Source organism: Vidua chalybeata, chromosome 3 (assembly GCF_026979565.1).
Source record: "Vidua chalybeata isolate OUT-0048 chromosome 3, bVidCha1 merged haplotype, whole genome shotgun sequence".
Classification (NCBI taxonomy): Eukaryota; Metazoa; Chordata; class Aves; order Passeriformes; family Viduidae; genus Vidua; species Vidua chalybeata.
In genome coordinates this window covers 99,386,243-99,403,765 of record NC_071532.1, presented here as the reverse complement: position 1 = coordinate 99,403,765, position 17,523 = coordinate 99,386,243, and the positions used below count along the sequence as shown (strand labels likewise).

Genomic DNA, 17,523 nt, shown 5'->3' with positions numbered 1-17,523 from the left:
GGTGGGCGGAACGCGGAGAGCGGCGAGGGAAAGCGAGACTGGCGGGGACCGCGGCTCCCGCCCTAGCAGCCGGCGAGCGCTGCAGAGGGAGCCGCTCCCCTTTCGCTCCCCGCCTCCCCCCGCCCTCGGAGCGATGTCCCGGCGGAGCGGGCAGTGAGGCGGCGGCCGCCGAGGGACGCCCTGAGCGGGGAGAGGCGGGGGCACGGCGGGAAGCGCTCCGTCCCTCCCTTCCAGCTCTTTCCCCTCCCTCTCCCGCGCCCGGCGGAGCAGCGGCCGTTTTCCCTCGCCCTTCATGCCCGGGCGGCGGCCACCGGCGGCGCTGCCCTCCGCTCCCGCCTCGCCGCCCCCGCCCTTCCCGGGCTCGCCGCCGCACTAGGCCCGCCGGGCGGCCCCGCGCAGTGCCCTCCGCGGGCCCGGCACTAGGCGGGCCGGAGGATGAGCCAGCAGCCGGCGGGGAAGATGTCGGCGGCTCCCCTGGCGGCCGAGGCGCTGGAGCCGGCGGCGGGGATGCTCGAGGGCCGCCAGAGGAAGCTGGAGTCCATGATCCGCGACCCGCGTTCCCCGGTCAACGTGGAGAGCCTGCTGGTAAGGGACGGCCGCGCCTGGGGGAAGCGCTCGGCGGGGGAACAAAGGGAGCGCTGCCCTCGCCTCAGGCGGGCGGGAGGGAACGGGAAGGAAGGAAAGGGCTCCCGCGTCCTGAAAGTGCTTTCCTGGGGGAGGACGAAAGATCGTCTCCACGCCCCCGGCCGGGCCACTGGCAGCGGGGAGGTGGCGGGAGCGGCCCTCGCCCCCAGGACTGTGTTGAGCGAGGGGACGGGCACGGCGCTGTGAGAGGAGAGCGAGCGCTCCCCGATTAGCTACATCTTATTTGGGGGAAAGCGAGAAACGTCCTTGGCGAGGTCTGCTCCAGGGAGAGGAAAGCCCCTTGCTTTCCCTCCCAGCATCGTTCACACCGTTCGCTTTCGCGTCTGGGAATCACAGCGTATCCGTCCCCAAAGTACCTGCCTTTGTGTGCGCTGCCGGGCACCCATCGCTCACCCACTCTGAAACGTCCCCTGGTGAAGCTGAGGTTGCTGTGTGATGTGGAAATAATTCAGGAAAACGGGACACGCCTAAGGGAGAAATGTAACTGGAGGGTCCAGTGACCCTTCACGTTTATTTTTCAATGGGGCAAATTGATTCGTCTGTGTCCTGTTTCAAATAGCATTTTTCCGTGTGAGTGCATGAAATACAATTTACTTTAGAGAGAAATCTATGCCCTTGCGAAGAAGTGTGAAAATTTAGATTTTCTCATTTAACCATCTGAACTCTAGAAAGGCAGCCAAGAGACAGATTATTATCATTATTGTTATCATTATTAGTATTATAATTATTAGTATTTTAACTGAACTTTAGGGTCTTCAGATCGTATATTTCCAGTCTGCCCTAAGATTTCCAATGTGTCCCAGTTATGAGGAGCAGAAAAAGGGGTAATAAATCCCAGTCCTTCCAACAGTTGCTCAGGGCACTTACACTGTGTCTTTTTTGTGCTTTCAAATGACTCAGTCCTGTTTGGCCAAAAATACAGGAACTGACTGAACAGAATGTATGCCTGTGCTGTGTGGAGAATATAGGAATTTCCTATAACATCTGAAAAATGTTCTTCCTGAGGCTGTGGTGCTGTGTTACTCCTCTTATACATGTTCAGAGGCATAATGACAGCCATAGTCAATGGAGGGGGGTGGGAAACAGTGCTACATATCTGACTGGATTCAGATAAGTTTTTGCCTAGGCCAAAGCAGAGAGAGCTGCCTCTGGGCTTCGCTCCCAGCATTTTCACTTTGGTATTTTGCTTGGAAAACTTTGACCTGTGGCCAAAAAAGAGCAGTTAAAAATAGTACAGTCGTTCTGAAAAATGCATCAGGTTAATACTTAACCCCAGTAGACTTTTTCACACTCTGCTTTTGTACTCAACAGCATGATTCTTTTATTTTCTCACCTCCCATGTCTTGGACAAAGATGGAATACACTAAAATATGTTTATGTTTCTGAAGAGAAATCCTAGCTACAAAATTGAGATTGGGCTGCTTAGAACTTGAATTTTTTTGTTTTGTGTGCTAGCAATGTAGACTGCTTCATGTAATACATTGAGAAAGCAAACCATGGGAAAGTGTTAGCTGGATTATAAATGCTTTTTTTTTTACAGTAAAGGTCATCACTGTTCTCTACACTCTGTCTGTGAGTATTGTTTAAAAAACTAGCAGCAAGTGAAATATAATGCTAATCAATCAAATTTCCTAGCTTGTGCAGTCTATATATCTGTGTATGAAATAATGGACTTTTTATTACTCTTATTTAGGAAATTTGCAACAGATTTCCTGTCAGAGCACTTTCTTTTGGTCTCTGGTATTGTTGCTTTATGCAATTTGACATTAATTTTGCATTGGTGTGCTGCTAAATAGTCTGAGTATGAAAGCATATTCATATTGAAAAATTTACTTGTTTACTAAACAGCTCCCTTGCACTGTAAATTATCAAAAAATTGAAATGTGTTTTCAGTTAAAAGTAGAAATACAGCAACATGAACTGAGAGTCAGGGAAAGCATCTTAAAAAGACTAGCTGGAATGCCACTATTCCATCCTCCAAAAATAACATAACCAAAACTAAAAATGTGGAATGGAATTCAAAATGGAATTCATTTCCTTACAGTGTAAAAAGTCATAAACAGCTGCTATTCTGTATTTTGTGTGCATGCTTTATTTTTGGGAAGCCGTAAAAAGTGAAAAAGTAGCTGTTGATCTATAACACATGGTGTAAATTTGAAAGGCGTGAGAAGCTGAGGTAATAAGCTGTCTTTCTCTAGATAGCAATTCCACTGTCATCAAGAGATGTTTTATTCAGTGGCTCTAAATGAAGAGACTTTCTTTGCGTACCTTCCTGACCGCAGAATGGCTGACCACATCCATCTGTTTCTTCAGCAGGAGAATCTATGAAGCCAAATACATTGATTATGTTCCTCCCATCCCCCTTCGGGGCTCAAGAGAGACTATTAGATTTTCTAATGGGATTATTGCTATATTGTGTGCCTTAACAGTTATTTATGCCTGTGTTGAGCATAATTATTTGTGTTTGATTAAAGCATATCTTCAAAAAAGACCTATGCATTCTCAGTTCAGAGGCATTATGAGATGGAGAACTCTGCATTTAGTTTGTTCTCACAGGCAGTTATGAGGACAAAATAAAACGTCCCAGGAAACAGCCAACCAACCGAAATGTGTGGCATGGTTATTACCACCCTTTTTCTTCTAAATAAAAAAATAATCATGAAGGACTTTCTACTCATTAGCATAGATGAGATGCACAGCCAGCACTTGGTGGGGTTCTTCTGGTTTTGGTCTGATAAAGAGATGAAAAGAGGAATGCTAGAACTGCGTACTTGGTGCCATGATAGGTGTCAGCAAAGACATCCACAAAGGAAGTGGTTATTGCAACCTCATTGAGGCGCTGGCTGAGTGCTCATTCTCTCATTGTATCTTGTTGAAAGCTTGTTGTTAGGTTGCCTATGCTAAGATAAATAATTTTGATATTGTCACTTTGGTGACAATAGCTTTCTATGGTACAGTCTTGCTCTTTTTGGGCATGTAACAGTGCATTAATGGTTATGAAAACCTGTTAACAGTATTACATTTAGATCACGCAGATTACTTTGTAAAGCTACCATATTTTTATTATTTGCTTTTCTGCCAGTTGTGTCACCCACTAATTTAATGAAGTGACATTTTTATGTGTACTACATGTACACATGGATGATAGCACTTAATGGCATTTGACCTTGGCTGATCCATAAGAAACCCTTCTATAAATACATTCCTACCAAATAGTTCCAAGTTGACAGCTAAATTTAAGGAGAGCTTAACAGTGCTCAAATACATTTGGGCATTTATGATTTTGCATATAAGCTCTATCTACAGTATGAACTGAGTTATTTTTGATAGTATTTCATACACATTCTGTAGGGGTGTGTTGGCAAGTGCTATCTTCTCTAAAACAAGAGCAGATAGGCCTACACTGTAGGCTGTGTAAAACTAATCCAGACCTCTGCTTCCTTGTCATGTGTAATTGTTTCACTTCAGTGCATGTTGAACTCAACTTTTGAGTTGTGTGGTGGTGATGAACAGCTCTGGTAAATCTTACCATCCTCTTCCTGCAGTGCTGTGCATGGGCTGGAGCTGCTCGAGTGCAGTTGTCCAGAGAAAGGTGCTGGTGTTTGCCCTTGGTCTCACTCTTCAGTGCAGACCTCAGGATTTTAGCGTTAAGCTTGAAATTTGACGTTACACTGGAGGTGTAAAATGTTGAGTATATTCTGGCTGCTCTGCTATGGTTGTGTCAGCTTTTGAAAGAAGGAGCTCTTAAAACTGTTAATTAGGCAGTGCAACAGTGAAATTATGAGCACAGTGCTGGAATGCAAACATGGTGGACTGAGAAATGGAGAGATGATTAGCAGGAGAGGGCTCAAGTGTCTCAGAATGCACATGCGTTAGAACCCAAACCCACAAACCAAAACTGAACTAATTTACCATTTATTTATTTTTTTAATTTAAGCTGACAGGTAAACTGCATATTTACACTAGTTTGAACATGAATAGATGGGTCATCTACATGGGTCGTTGCCATCAAGACCCTGAATTTTATTCTTAATGAAAAGTGGATTGAACATACAGCTGTGACTCCCATTCTTTCAATAGGTGCATCTGTCCATAAAGATCTCATCAACTGAATAGATGCCAGCCTTGTACCAAGAATGTTAATTGAGCAGATCACTAGGTTGAGCTCTGTTAATTCAGGGTCTCCAGGCCATCATGGCTGATACAAGGTATTCCTTAGCAGGATTTTAGCCTTAGGAACTTTCTATGTATTACATAATTAATGTGAAAATTGTTTTGCTTTCCTGAATTTATTGCCACACATAATTTTGAATCAGCAAGAACAATCTGTTGTGTTAATTTGAGCCAGCAAGTACAGGGAAGAGATTCAAATGTAGCAGTTAGCAGGATCTCATCTAAAATTCATTCCCCACTAAGTAATTTGAAGGCCAGATGATTCTCTGTTCTTAAAGAAATAACCTTTTCTTGTTTGTCATATTTCCTGTGCTGTTATTTCTCTCTTAGTTTCTAACTCTTTCTATAAATGTTCTGGTTTTGATCTGTAATTTTAGAACATCTACTGCAGAGTTAAAAAATATGATCCTTAAGGAAATGGAATTGTCTTTTGTTCATTGTTCCCTTCTGATGGATTTATATATAGCAGTATGGTTAGGTGGAAAAAGATAGTTCTACTTTTCTGACAGCTTTATGTGTTTTTATATTCTGACTTATTCTACACTAAGGATTAAAATGTTTCACTTCTGGTTTGAGAAAGCAAAAATAGCATTTTGCTCAGCTTCAGGTCTTTTTACTGCCACATGAGATGCATGCAGATTTTGTATGTGTGTATTCACAATAGGAATGTTCACTCCGATTATTTCATCTCTATTGATCAGATTACAGAGTGTGTCATTAGTATCCTTTAATAGTTCAATATTTGTAACAATTTAAGAGAAATATAAATACACTTAGACTATCAAGTTAGCAGAGTTTTCTTCTGCTTTATATGTGCAGGAATAAAATTCAGTAGCTCTTCACTTCTCCAAATATTAGTAGTCACAGTTTCAGTTGAAATGTGTGCAAATGCTTGTTAGAACTTGGTTTTTAAAGTACATTTTGAGTTCTAACTAATGGCAGAGCAGTGCCAAAGCATTTGGCTCTTTGTCTAATAATGCAGTCCATAACAAAAGCTGCCTAATTTAAAAAGAAAGAAAAGTGCTATCTCCAAAGTGCTAGAGCCAATCTCCACAGCAATCAGTTAATGATTTCTTGCCAGTGTTTGATCTACAAAATATGACTGGAATTGTATCAGTGTCACAAAGGAGCTGACTTTGGATTTTAAAGATGAAAGTGATTGAGATTGGGTAGTAGAGTATTATATAATGAAAGATATTAAAAAAATAAATCTGTGTATTTTTATAACTCATAAGCATGGGGAGTTTTGGGAGGAAGAATGCTATATTGTGTCCAAGGTTTCTTCTAAACTGTTACACTGTAAAGCAGCGAATGTTTCTGGTAACAAATTTATTTAAAATACATTTTTCTTGGTACATCCCATCGGTTAAAAACAAGAATACCGTGTTTATATTGGCAGACTTGGCTAGTAATAAACTTATTTTAATGAGCTGTTCGCAATGTAAACACAAGGTTGATTGTAGTGCTCAGTTCCCCAGCCATACCTACCGTGTGTGAAGCTCCTGCAGCAGTGCAGTGTCCGAAAAGCCCGCGGTGCTCAGAGAGCGCCCCTGAGCCTGGCCACATGCAGCTTCCTGAGTGCAGGTGAGGAATCACCTGCATCCTTCATTGGCAACATTATATTCATTACCTGCTAACAGAGTTTTAAGACTGTATGCTTAAATCAGTGATTGGGCCCCTAATGTGCAGACTGCTTGGAATATTTGCAAGGTTGTGATTTTGTGAATTTTGTCCAGATTTCACTATGCTGGATAGTCTCAGTCTGTAACAGGTGCTTTATGTAGTACAGACTTAGCTTTTTCTCTGTATTCGTCTGCTACTGTTACAGCTATTGAGAGAGGGACCCTTTTTTGTCTCTGAACTATCATAGGGTTTTGTTGTTGGATGGACACAGATTTCTTCACTGTCATGTGAAATGTGCCTCGTGTTCAGTCTCTGCTTCATTTGTTGCAGGGTGCGGAAGGTGATAGACATGAGAAGAAGAACAATCTGGGTGTGACATACAGTGGGATTTTGATTATGCATGTCTTCCATTAATTTTATGTAAAATGACTTACCTGAGCCAAATCTTTTGCAAAAAATAATCACATGCTTTGTGTTTTGTGTGCCCAGATGGAGACTAATGAGTTACGATGTTAGCGTTCAGCATTGTTACTCTAATTCCACAGTCATTTCATAATTCATTTTTTTTTAAGGATAGTGTTGTTCACATGGTACAGAGAATAAAAAAATGGTGCACAGGAGGGTCTGAATCCTAATCTATTGCTATCACTTTATGGCTTCATACAAATCTTTCTTCATTTCCAGCTATATGAAATGGGATGAATAAATGAGATGAAGCTTTATTTTTAAGACGTACTGGAAAATACTTTAATATTTAGAATAGACTTATGTGATTAAGAAAGATGATCACAAGTAAGCTATGCCGACACGTTTAATTCCAAACCTTGAGGCTTCAGGTAATCAAGTAATTGTTCTATTGCCTTTTGACTGTTCTAAATCATGGGTACTGATTTTATTAGTCTGTATTTAAAGTACAGAATTACAGGATCCTACATAAAGCAAGATAAAGTTTGAGTGACTCATCTAAACACAAGAATTTTCTTGTACTTTTCTTCAGGAGGAAATGAAGGGGAGGTCACATACTGGCATGAAAGTAGGCTTAAGCAACTATGAAAGAAGAAAAGTTAAGCTTTAGCAAATACTCTTTTTTTTTTTTTTAAATCTCAAAACACATAATGTTGACTGGTACTGTCGCCAAATAAATAAATAACTCGAAGAAAAAATGCCTGAGTTCCACACTTTCTTCCAAATGCTATTTAAAGTTTAACTAAAATCTTGATTGCTATTTAAAGACTGTAACGCATCATTGTTCTTTGTCCATGTCACTGCTGTTACAGGTAGTCGTCCAAAGTCTATGGCTTAATTGTTGATTAAATATCAAACATAGTTCTGTCAACAGCATAGATTTACCCTAGTATGGAATATATAGAGAGAAGGATCTTCGGGTTCTATGGGAATTCCTTTTTATTGAATGAGCTCTGAATTTGGAAATCTACTTGTGTTTGTTGCTACTATACAACTTGATTGACCCTCTTTATTTTTCTTTTGTTTGAAATAAAGAGTGCTGCATTGATAAATTTACAGTACTGTCTATGTGCATAGTTTCAAAGAGATTATGCTCTAGAAACAGCAATAGCACAGGTTTTGGTTGAGGGTTATGCAAATGTTTGGCTTGCCTATACTATAAAAATGTTCTATTTCATACAGAAAATAGTCTTAAACTGGTTTTCCATGTGGTTTCTGAAACTAGTTTGTTGTTGTAGTCTCTGTTTTAAGTTTAAGTACAAGAATAGGGAGACAAGCCTTGTCATTTGTTACATGTTTAGGACACAGATTTTTATTTGTAAATTACTTAACACCATCTGCTATATAGGGAAGGCTGTATTATGATAGGCTTCTGCAATGTGCAGCTAAAGTCATTGGAAACAAGCTGCAGTAAATAGATAAAAGATCTTACGAGGTTACTTAATATTGGTTGCACCCCTTCTTGCACAATTTTATAACTATGCTTGACTTCTGAATTACGGTTTTTGTGTGGAATTTTACTTTAGTGATAAAATAACCATGAAGTCTCTCAATTTAGGAATAGTTCTAATAATTCCTTCTAATAGTTTAGGAAAATGGAGAAGAGCAGGGAATAATACCTTGTTGGAAGCTGTTGGTTTAGTGAGTAAGTAATGAAAACCTTTCCAATATCAGGGGTATGCATGCATGATTTGTTTCCTTTAGGGAACGTCTCAGGACCTCCTCCTCCAACAGTAAAAGCTAGCCCACTTAGGCATTAAGCCATAGTTTTTATTTCTTGGCCTGTTCAATTTAATGACCTCTTTAGGATGTATAAACCTGGATTATAAAATACCCCCCCCTTTTATTTTATGTTCTTTTATATGAAAAGTGACTGAGAACAACTGCTTGAATTACTCATCTGGCAAGGAGGTACTGACAGTTTATTATTGTATTGCAGCTGCTGCTAGTAATTTAAACATTATTCTATGTTAATTTTTTTTCTCTGTGAGTACAAAATAATAATTCTGTTAAACTTTAGACTTGCATCCATGCTGCTATTACAAGCACCTGAACTATAGATTTGATAGGGAAAGCTGAAAATTGCTGCACTTTCAAAAAATCCCTATTACTAAATTGTTAAGTTTTATAAAGCAATTTTTAAAATTGCTTTCAAGTTCATTTTTCAGTATTAGTTTAATTATATGGAATGTGATTATTTTTTATTGTATTTTTAAGTTATTTTCCTTATTCCCCACTTGGCATCTTCCCAGAGCTGAAGGATTTGTCTTGACTCTGCATATGTGGCATTATTGACAGTGAGGGTGGGAAGCAGCAGAACTCTGTTGTCAGAATTCTGCTGGTAAAACCAGAATGTAACAGCAAATGAGGCAGCCTGAACATTGTTTTGTATGCATGTAGTGTTCTGTGTCAGGAATATTTTAAGCTTGTATTAAAAGATAAATAATAAATACACTAATTTAAGCTACATCTCCTGAAAAAAAACATTAGTGTTGGCAATTCCTTTTAATCATAGATATCTAGCTTGTTTAGAAATTATTTCTGCTCAGATTATGAAGAAAACCTCTAAATATGGACACTGTGATGAAGAATGGTTCATGTGCGTAGAAGCCTGAAACAGTAGCACCATGGAGTGTGAATCATTTCATCTATTTTAATGGTTGACTGCATCTGAAGAAAGGCAATTTAAGTGTCAAAATAAACTATTTCAGTGCTCTCATTTTTTAAGAAGAAACCAGTATTTGTTTCCCACATGTGCCTTGCAGTGTTTCTCAAGTGCCAGAAATCCCAAAGTCCCTTCTCTACCTGTGAAAGCATCTTTGGCAAATTTTGACAGATAAAAAATAACTTTATATGTAACTTTAAAATTTTTGTAAGGTATTAGGTTTTACATTATTTAAAAAGCTCCTGGCTTTATTTTATATGACTCTACAGCAGGACTTCACTGAATCAGAAAATTAGAGACAGCATTGAGCCCAACTGCAGAGCTTATTTTATGTTTTCTACATAGAATGAACTGATCTGCTTATACCATGTTGCTGAAAGAATGTTTGCTATAGGTTGGGTAAAAGTACATATGGTGATAGGGTATTCATGTTTTGAAATCACACTGTCTAAATCTATGAGGGAAGATGTGCAGTATGTCTTACAAACAGATTGGAATTAATAAAATTGCAGTATACTTGAAATACAAATTCTTTTTTGATAAATCGAATCCAAGTGAATTTATACTGAAGTTTTTTCTGTTTATCAGCGGTTTACATCAAATAGATGCTGAATGTCACTGGGGAGAGGAATGGCTGTTTTGCCTTTTTGGATCAGGCAGGAAGCATGACTGAAGAAAAGTCTTAGACACATTTTTATTCCAAGGTAGAACTTTTTAGTTCTATTTTGATTTCAAGCTTATTTTCTAGAGTTTATCAGAAGAGGCTGCCATGTAATTGGACTCCTTTCTTGGCACACGAGAATTGTTCTTGGTTTTATACACAGACTAAATTTCTGAATTGTGGAATTTGTTTTGGTTTTACTGTCATCATGCCTCGATTTTTTTTTCTCATGTGTAAACTCTTAGCACTGTTGGGTCAGTTGTCCTCTAAAATGGAAGTGGGGGACAAACAAATGTGCTTGAAGCTGTAATATCATAGGGTCACTGATGCTGAAAGCACATATGGATTGTGAGAGAAGAATAACATTTTTTATCTTCTTTGTGTTTGATTGCGTGTAAAAAAACAATGAAAAAGTCGTTATTGTGGTAAAATGTCACTGTCACCTGTAAGTTTGTATCTAATAAAGTAACTTAGACTGTGTCAGGGTTCTCCCCTGTAGCTGGTGTGGTATTGCCCTGTCCCTAAACGGAATTTCCTGGCCCAGGGTTGACCAAAAGCATCACTGTGGTTACAAAAAGGGGTTGTAACCACACAGCGGTTCAGGTGCTGCTGTTGTTTCACAAAAGGATTCACCAGAATACCCTTTCAGCTCAGAATATTCTGTGTATTCTTCTGTGAATCTGTGATTTAAGTCAAAACCAGCAGAATAATCAGCAATTTAGGCTTAAAATTAACCTTGCCAGTGCTCAGTGTGAATGATGGTTTCCAAGGCCACATCTGTAGCAGCAAGTGAAACAAGAGCAGCACCAATTATCTCATGTTATTCCTGAGTTATTTCTGAAAATGCTGGTCTTTGTGTAAATGAACATGTTCAATAATCAATTTTTTTGTATGTCTGAACTCCCTTTGACTGTGAGGTGTATGTAGCTAGTCGTATGCATATTTTCCATGTAGGGTAGTAAGGAATGACAAGAAACTCAAATAATTTAGGGACCCAATTATGTCTAGAATGGCCTGAAACACCAAGGTAATTCTCTTACCTACTCAATGGGCAGTGAAGCTGTTAAACTGTTTTTTGTTGATGCAATGACTTTGTACCCCCCAATTTAGATTGTGCTTTAGTAGAGAGTTAGCGGCAGTGTGTTACTTTTCTTGGCCCCAGTCAGCTCTTGAGTGCCCGGCTTGGGGGTCTCGTCTTCTCATTGGGGCCAGGGCTTGCCGCAATTCCCGGGTGCTTCTGTTGCCGCACTCCGGGGTGGGCTGCTGTCTGCGCTTTGCCGTTGGCACGAGGGAGGAAACGAAGAGGCAGGGAATTGCCCAAATCCATCCGCGTGGCAGCTGGATGCTTTATTGGCCGCAAGAGCCACGATGGAGAAGCTGCCGCCCGCTCCCAACCTCATGTGGACGAATATGGCACCGGGACCGGGGGGAGCGGGATGATATAGGGGTGGGACAGGGAGGATGGGAGCCCTCCTGGCCAAGGAATACAGACACCGTGGTGATGACGTGTTCTACAGCAACCAATGGGAACACGGCAGGGGCGGACACGGGGCTTCAGGGCGAGTGGGATCGTGGGAATGGATGTGACGGGCACGGAATCCTCAGGAGTTGGCAGGGAGTGGTTACAAGAGTGACAGGGGGAAACTCCAATGGCAGGCAGCCTGGAGCTGACCACTGTGGTGGGGGGGGGGGGGGAGGAAACATGGGGGATGCATGAGGGTACACAGAACCAGCAAACTAACAAAGATCAGAACCCCTAATCTGAACCCAAACCCAGGATGCAACAAGACTTACTAGTGATCTGTACTTGCTGTTGGGTAGTGCCAACAGCCCAACTACTGTTGTGGCTGTCCTGTTTCTGGTTAGGTTATGGTTGTGTGCTCTCCACCTGTGTATATTCATATAGGATCTGTGCAGAAATACTCTTACAAGAGACCTATGTAAATTTTCTTTCTTCCCCACAATCTTTAGCCAAGTGCATATGCTTCTTCTGATCTTAATGGTCTTTATGCACAAGTTTTTTCCTCAAATGTAAAAATTGTGATTCCTTGAGGAAGCAGCTGATGCAGATGGCTCTTGCGGGGATTAGCGGATTTAAGCAAATATTTTCTTGCCTTTCCATGTAGGAATCACTTGTTACCAAAACTGAAGGAAAATTTAGGAGACATCGAGTCATTGTCTGTGGGAAAACTGTTTTCCACTATAAAACCATGAGGAATTTGAAATCTACTTTCTATTTTACTTTGCTTTCCCAAGTAATTTAGGATATTCACTTAGCCCTGAATTTCTTTCCATATTTTTATTTAGCAATTGTGGGGTTTTCAATTATTTGTATTCTGAAGATATATTTGCTTAAAAAAAGGAAAGTGATTATGGTGGAATAAACACAAACTAAATAAACTGAAAAATATTCTTCTATTTTAAAATTTCTTTTTTGCTACCATAATCTCAGCTGATATTTTTAATACCAATTTGTAAACAAATTCTGATAGAGGTTTAAATTTAACTGTCTTAATGAAAGCAGTCCTGTGTATCTTCTGACAAGGTGAAAAGGTAGGATTTCATTGCCTGCATATATGAAGATAATACCACTACCTTGCAAAGCTATTATCAATTGGAAAGAATATTTTATATCTGGTTCAAGTTTTACAGTGCCCAGGAGCCTTTACTTGTAATAAATTTACATTGAAAAGGCTGTGAAATAGTCCTACCATTCTGAAGATACAAGGTACTTCATTGTCAGATTGAGACCAAACTTCCTGAGGATGTGGGTTCCTTTGTGGAGATCTCTATCAGCCATAGACAAAGATGTTAGAATGTCCATGGGGGATGAGGGAAGCCTAAAAATACTGTAGGATGCTGTCTCTGTTTCTGAAATACTTCTAGAAGCAGAAAGAGACGAGATTTTGCAGACACAAACTTAGTAAATAGGTGAGTGCTGTGCTTGGGTCAGATAACTCTGGTCTGTAATCTGGATGTAAATGCAGCGGCAATTAAGACAATCTTAAATAATCTCAGGTAGTCTACAAAGCTCTGAAAGAAGATACAACAGCGAGGGTGGCCCTCTTATTTTGGAAAAGATGGGCACAGCAGAGGACAGATGTTTTCTAAGATACATGTGCAATACTTTTTATTAATGGCGACAACTTAACTTTTCTGCCTTAGGACTAGCACATTTAGAAGAGGAACAGGCATGGTCTATTCTTCTGGTGGTCTTGATAATTGGAATAAGGTTTTCTGGATTATTCTTTAATAGTCTAGATTTTGATTTTTTAAATGTTTTTTTTTTTTTGTTTTGTTTAAGTGCTTCCGTCATTAAGCATAGTACCAATCAAATTTTTATGTACTTAACAAAAATACATCTGTCTTGGAAGAATTTGTAGATGAACCAATAAAATTGTACAGTGTTAGATGAAGATACCAAGCAGCTTTTAAAATAAAAACATTAAATGTTCAGAAATCTGAAGAACAGAGAAGTCTTTCAGTATGAGAAACTAAGCCTCAGGGATCTCAGAAACTTTTTAACCCCTGTCTTTCTCCTTTAGTAGTTATATGAATCCATTTAAAAACAAATAGCCAACATAAATAGTTTCCCTATCAGTTAAAACAGTAGCTCCACCTGCTTCCCTGAGGCACCACCTTGGTAGTGACACAATATTTGTGCTGGTGTGTTATGAATTGCTTTGAGTACTAACCTGGATTAAAACTAGCCTGAATAATTTTCTTAGCTAATCCTGGCAGATTTGCAGAATGATCACCAACCATATTAACAAGGACAAATGCTGGATTCTGTATCTGGGATGGGGCAACCCCAGTTGTGTGCATAGACAGGGGAATGAGATGCTGGAGAGCAGTGCCATGGAAAGGGATTTGGACGTCCTGGTCAGTAGAAAGTTGAACATAAGCCAGCAGTGTCCTGGCAGCTGGGAGGGCCATCCCTGTCCTGGGTGCATCAGGGACAGCATCGCCAGCCAAGCAAGGGAGGGGATTGTCCTGCTCTGCTCTGGGGCGGCCTCACCTCCAGTTTTGGGGGCAGTTCTGGGTACCACAGTATAAGAAGGACATAGACCTATTGCAGAGTGTCCAAAGGAGGGCAGCAAAGATGGTGAAGGGCCCTGAGGGGAAGCTGTGTGAGGAGTGGCTGAGGTCACTTGGTCTGTTCAGCCTGGAGGAGACTGAGGGCAGACCCCACTACAGTTACAACTTCCTTGTGAGGGGAAGAGGAAGGACAGACACTGATCTTTTCACTCTCAAGACCAGTGAAAGGACTTCGGGAAACAGCATGAAGCTGAGTCAGGGGAGGTTTAGGTTAGATATCAGGAAGAAGTTTTTCATCTAGAGGTTGGGCCCAGGCTTCACAGGGAAGTGGTCATAGCACCAGTCTGATAGAGCTCAAGAAGTGTTTGAACAATCCTCTTGGGCACATGGTGGGTTTCTTGGGGATGTTCTGTGCAGGGCCTGAAGTTGGACTCAGTGATCCTTGTGGGTCCCTTACAATTCAACATATTCTGTGAGTCTATGAGCTATCACAATAACATAAAAAACCAAACCACCCACAATCCTGAACCTCTCCAAAGCAAACTAAAAAACCCACAGCGTACCTCCTTTCTCCAAAGAGCTAGGTTCCAAGTTAATGTTTATTGATTAAAATATACAACCTACTTTTTCTGAATGCAGGCCATCATCTGCATGTCCTACCACGGTGTTGGTAATGAAACTTTGAGGAGAGCATGAATCCAAGAAAAAAATTTTGTGCACTGCTCTGCAAATACTGTAGTTTCTTTCAGATTACAGAGAACTTCAGCTAGAATATGCCAATATAAACTTAGGAGAAATGAGAATGAGAATAAAAGAATGAAATATTCTGCTATCACATTCAGGGGTAATATCACACTGTCTTACTAGTCTGTGTACAGAGAAAATTGTAGAAACTGGAAAGGGCTTCTTTTAAAAAAAATAATAAAAAGTCAATTCTGATCAGTACTTGCCTGTCTTTAAATTTAGATAATTTAAACAGGTGTTTTGTGCTTTAGTCTACTGCTTTAATCTGTTCTTTTAGGAAAAAGCAGGAATCTGTGAGTAAACATGCTTGTTTTAAAGATAAATACTGGCTCATATTTTCTTCTGGAAATAGTGGAATCCACCAACATAAGAAACGCCAAAATGACTAATTTCAGTTGTTAGCTGCCAGTGATTAGCTAAAAGTTGTTCTTAGTGCCATGTTATTATTTTTCCATCTCCAGTATGTAGGTTCTGTTACATGGGCACAAAGCGGACTGATACCACTGCAGCCTGCTTTAATGCCTGACTGAATTAAATTATATCAGTACTACTTTGACCTTACACAGTCTTCTGATTTTATACTCTTACATGAGGGCAAAGAAAAGAAAGTATTATATTATTATTTATATAATATATATATATATAATACATATATATTTATATATATATAATATATGGTAGAAGAAAGAAGTATTTTGAATGATGGGTACCATTTACAAATTAAGGAAATAGCTGATTATTGATGTATCATTTTCACTACTGATTACAAAATTCTTTCAGAATTACAGAATAATTTGACTTGAAAGGGGCTTTTAAAATCATGTAGTTCCAACCCTCCTGCCATGGGCAGGGACATTGTCCACTAAACCAGATTGATCAAAGTCCCATCCAAACTGACCTGGAACTTTTCCAGAGACAGGACATCCGCAACCTCTCTGGACAAAAAGTGTCTCAGCATCCTCATTGTAAAGATTTTCTCCTTATGTCCATTATAAATCTCCCATCTTTGAATTTAAAAATGTTATCCCTTGTCCTGTAATTGCAAGCACTGCTAAAAGGTCTCTTAACTTTCCAATTAGCCCCCTTTAAGTATTAAAAGGTCACAGTAAGGTCTCCCTGAAGCTTCTTCTCCAGGCTGAACAAAATCAATTCTCTCATTCTTTTGTCAAGGGAGAAGTGCTCCATCCCTCTGATCATTTTGGTGCCCTTCCTCTGGACTCACTCCAACAGGTCCATGTCCTTCCTGTGCTGGGGACCCCAGAGCTGGATGCAGCACTGCAGGTGGGGTCTCACTAGAGCAGAGGGGCAGAATCCCCTCCCTCCCCTGCTGCCCACAGTGTTTGGATGCAGCCCAGGACATGGCACGTGGCTGGATCATGTCCAGCTTCTCATCCTCCAGCACCCCAAAGTTCTTCTGTGCGCAATTCCTTCATCCCCTAGCCTGTCTGAATTGCCCCAGCCCATGTCCTTGACTTGGCACTTGGCCTTGTTGAACTTCATAAGGTTCACATGAAGAAGCAGCCAATAGTTTACTGCAGTAACTGGAGTTGGTATTCTTGATTTTTTGCCTGAAAATGTTAGAAAACTATGCCAAATACAATTTAGGGAGAGAACAGCCACTTGCAGTGTCAATGCAATCAGTTTTACATTCAATTTGTTTCTGATTTGTAGCCTGATGCTAAGCAATTCAGAGCTCTGTTTTGGTAACAAAATGGATTGAGAGTTGTAAAAAAGATTTTTTTTCACCATTAGAGTGGAGGAATCGTGACAGGATGAATTTCTGTAGATAATGGATCTCCTGGTCAGATAAGCTAAAGGCAATTTTCTTTCAGCGAAGTGGGGGTCCCAGGGAATAGTTACTTTCATACAATTTCCTTTTTTTGACAACACTAATGTCAAAAATCAAATACAGCTAATCAAAAATCTGTATTGTTATACTTGTTCAGATGTTGTCAAAATGTGAATGTATCATCCCTTCACAAAACAAAGATACAAATTTCTCTGTCATAGTGGGAAGCTTCTTTGGCTGTTTGAATTCTTTCCCCCTAGGTAAACAGAATAGATAGCCAGATGTGGATATTTAAAATTATTTCTTAACAAATCATGAAAGTGAAATGGAGCCTAGAGAGATGGATTCCTGGAAGTCTTTTGAAAGACACTTTGGGATAGGGGGAGTGTTTTTCAGAAATATTATTAGAGTGCAGTTTTGCAAGCCCTTACATGTGTGTTTAGCTTAAAACATTTTAGTAAATACAATTAAGTGGGTAGGACTACTTATGGGCCCAGAATTAGACATAAGGTTGTTTCAGTCCACAGGGCTGTGGATTGGGTGGTTGTGCCAGGACTGTGTAATTTTTCCTTGTCATCTCTTTGATATGTAAGATACTTCTTGTACCCACTTCATTCTAATCTCTCTTCTCATTTTAGAGCAGCATGGAGCCATTTCAGTTGAGGCTAACAGATGAAGTCTATTTCCTAATAAAAATATGCTCTGTTTAAGTGGATTCCT

General features: G+C 40.1%; 1 protein-coding gene across 3 annotated transcripts in view; it reads left to right on the top strand.

The window, feature by feature from the left end:
• Positions 1-367: 367 nt before the first annotated feature.
• Positions 368-17,523, top strand: part of ROCK2 (Rho associated coiled-coil containing protein kinase 2) — a 104,717-nt gene continuing 87,561 nt past the window's right edge. Inside the window, exon 1 of one of the 3 annotated variants that reach the window (XM_053939822.1) lies at positions 368-585. In XM_053939822.1, the coding sequence (XP_053795797.1) occupies positions 436-585 (150 nt within the window). In that variant the 5' untranslated portion in view covers positions 368-435. The remainder of the gene's footprint in view (positions 586-17,523) is intronic. The other 2 variants (XM_053939820.1, XM_053939821.1) reach the window with 2 other exon arrangements.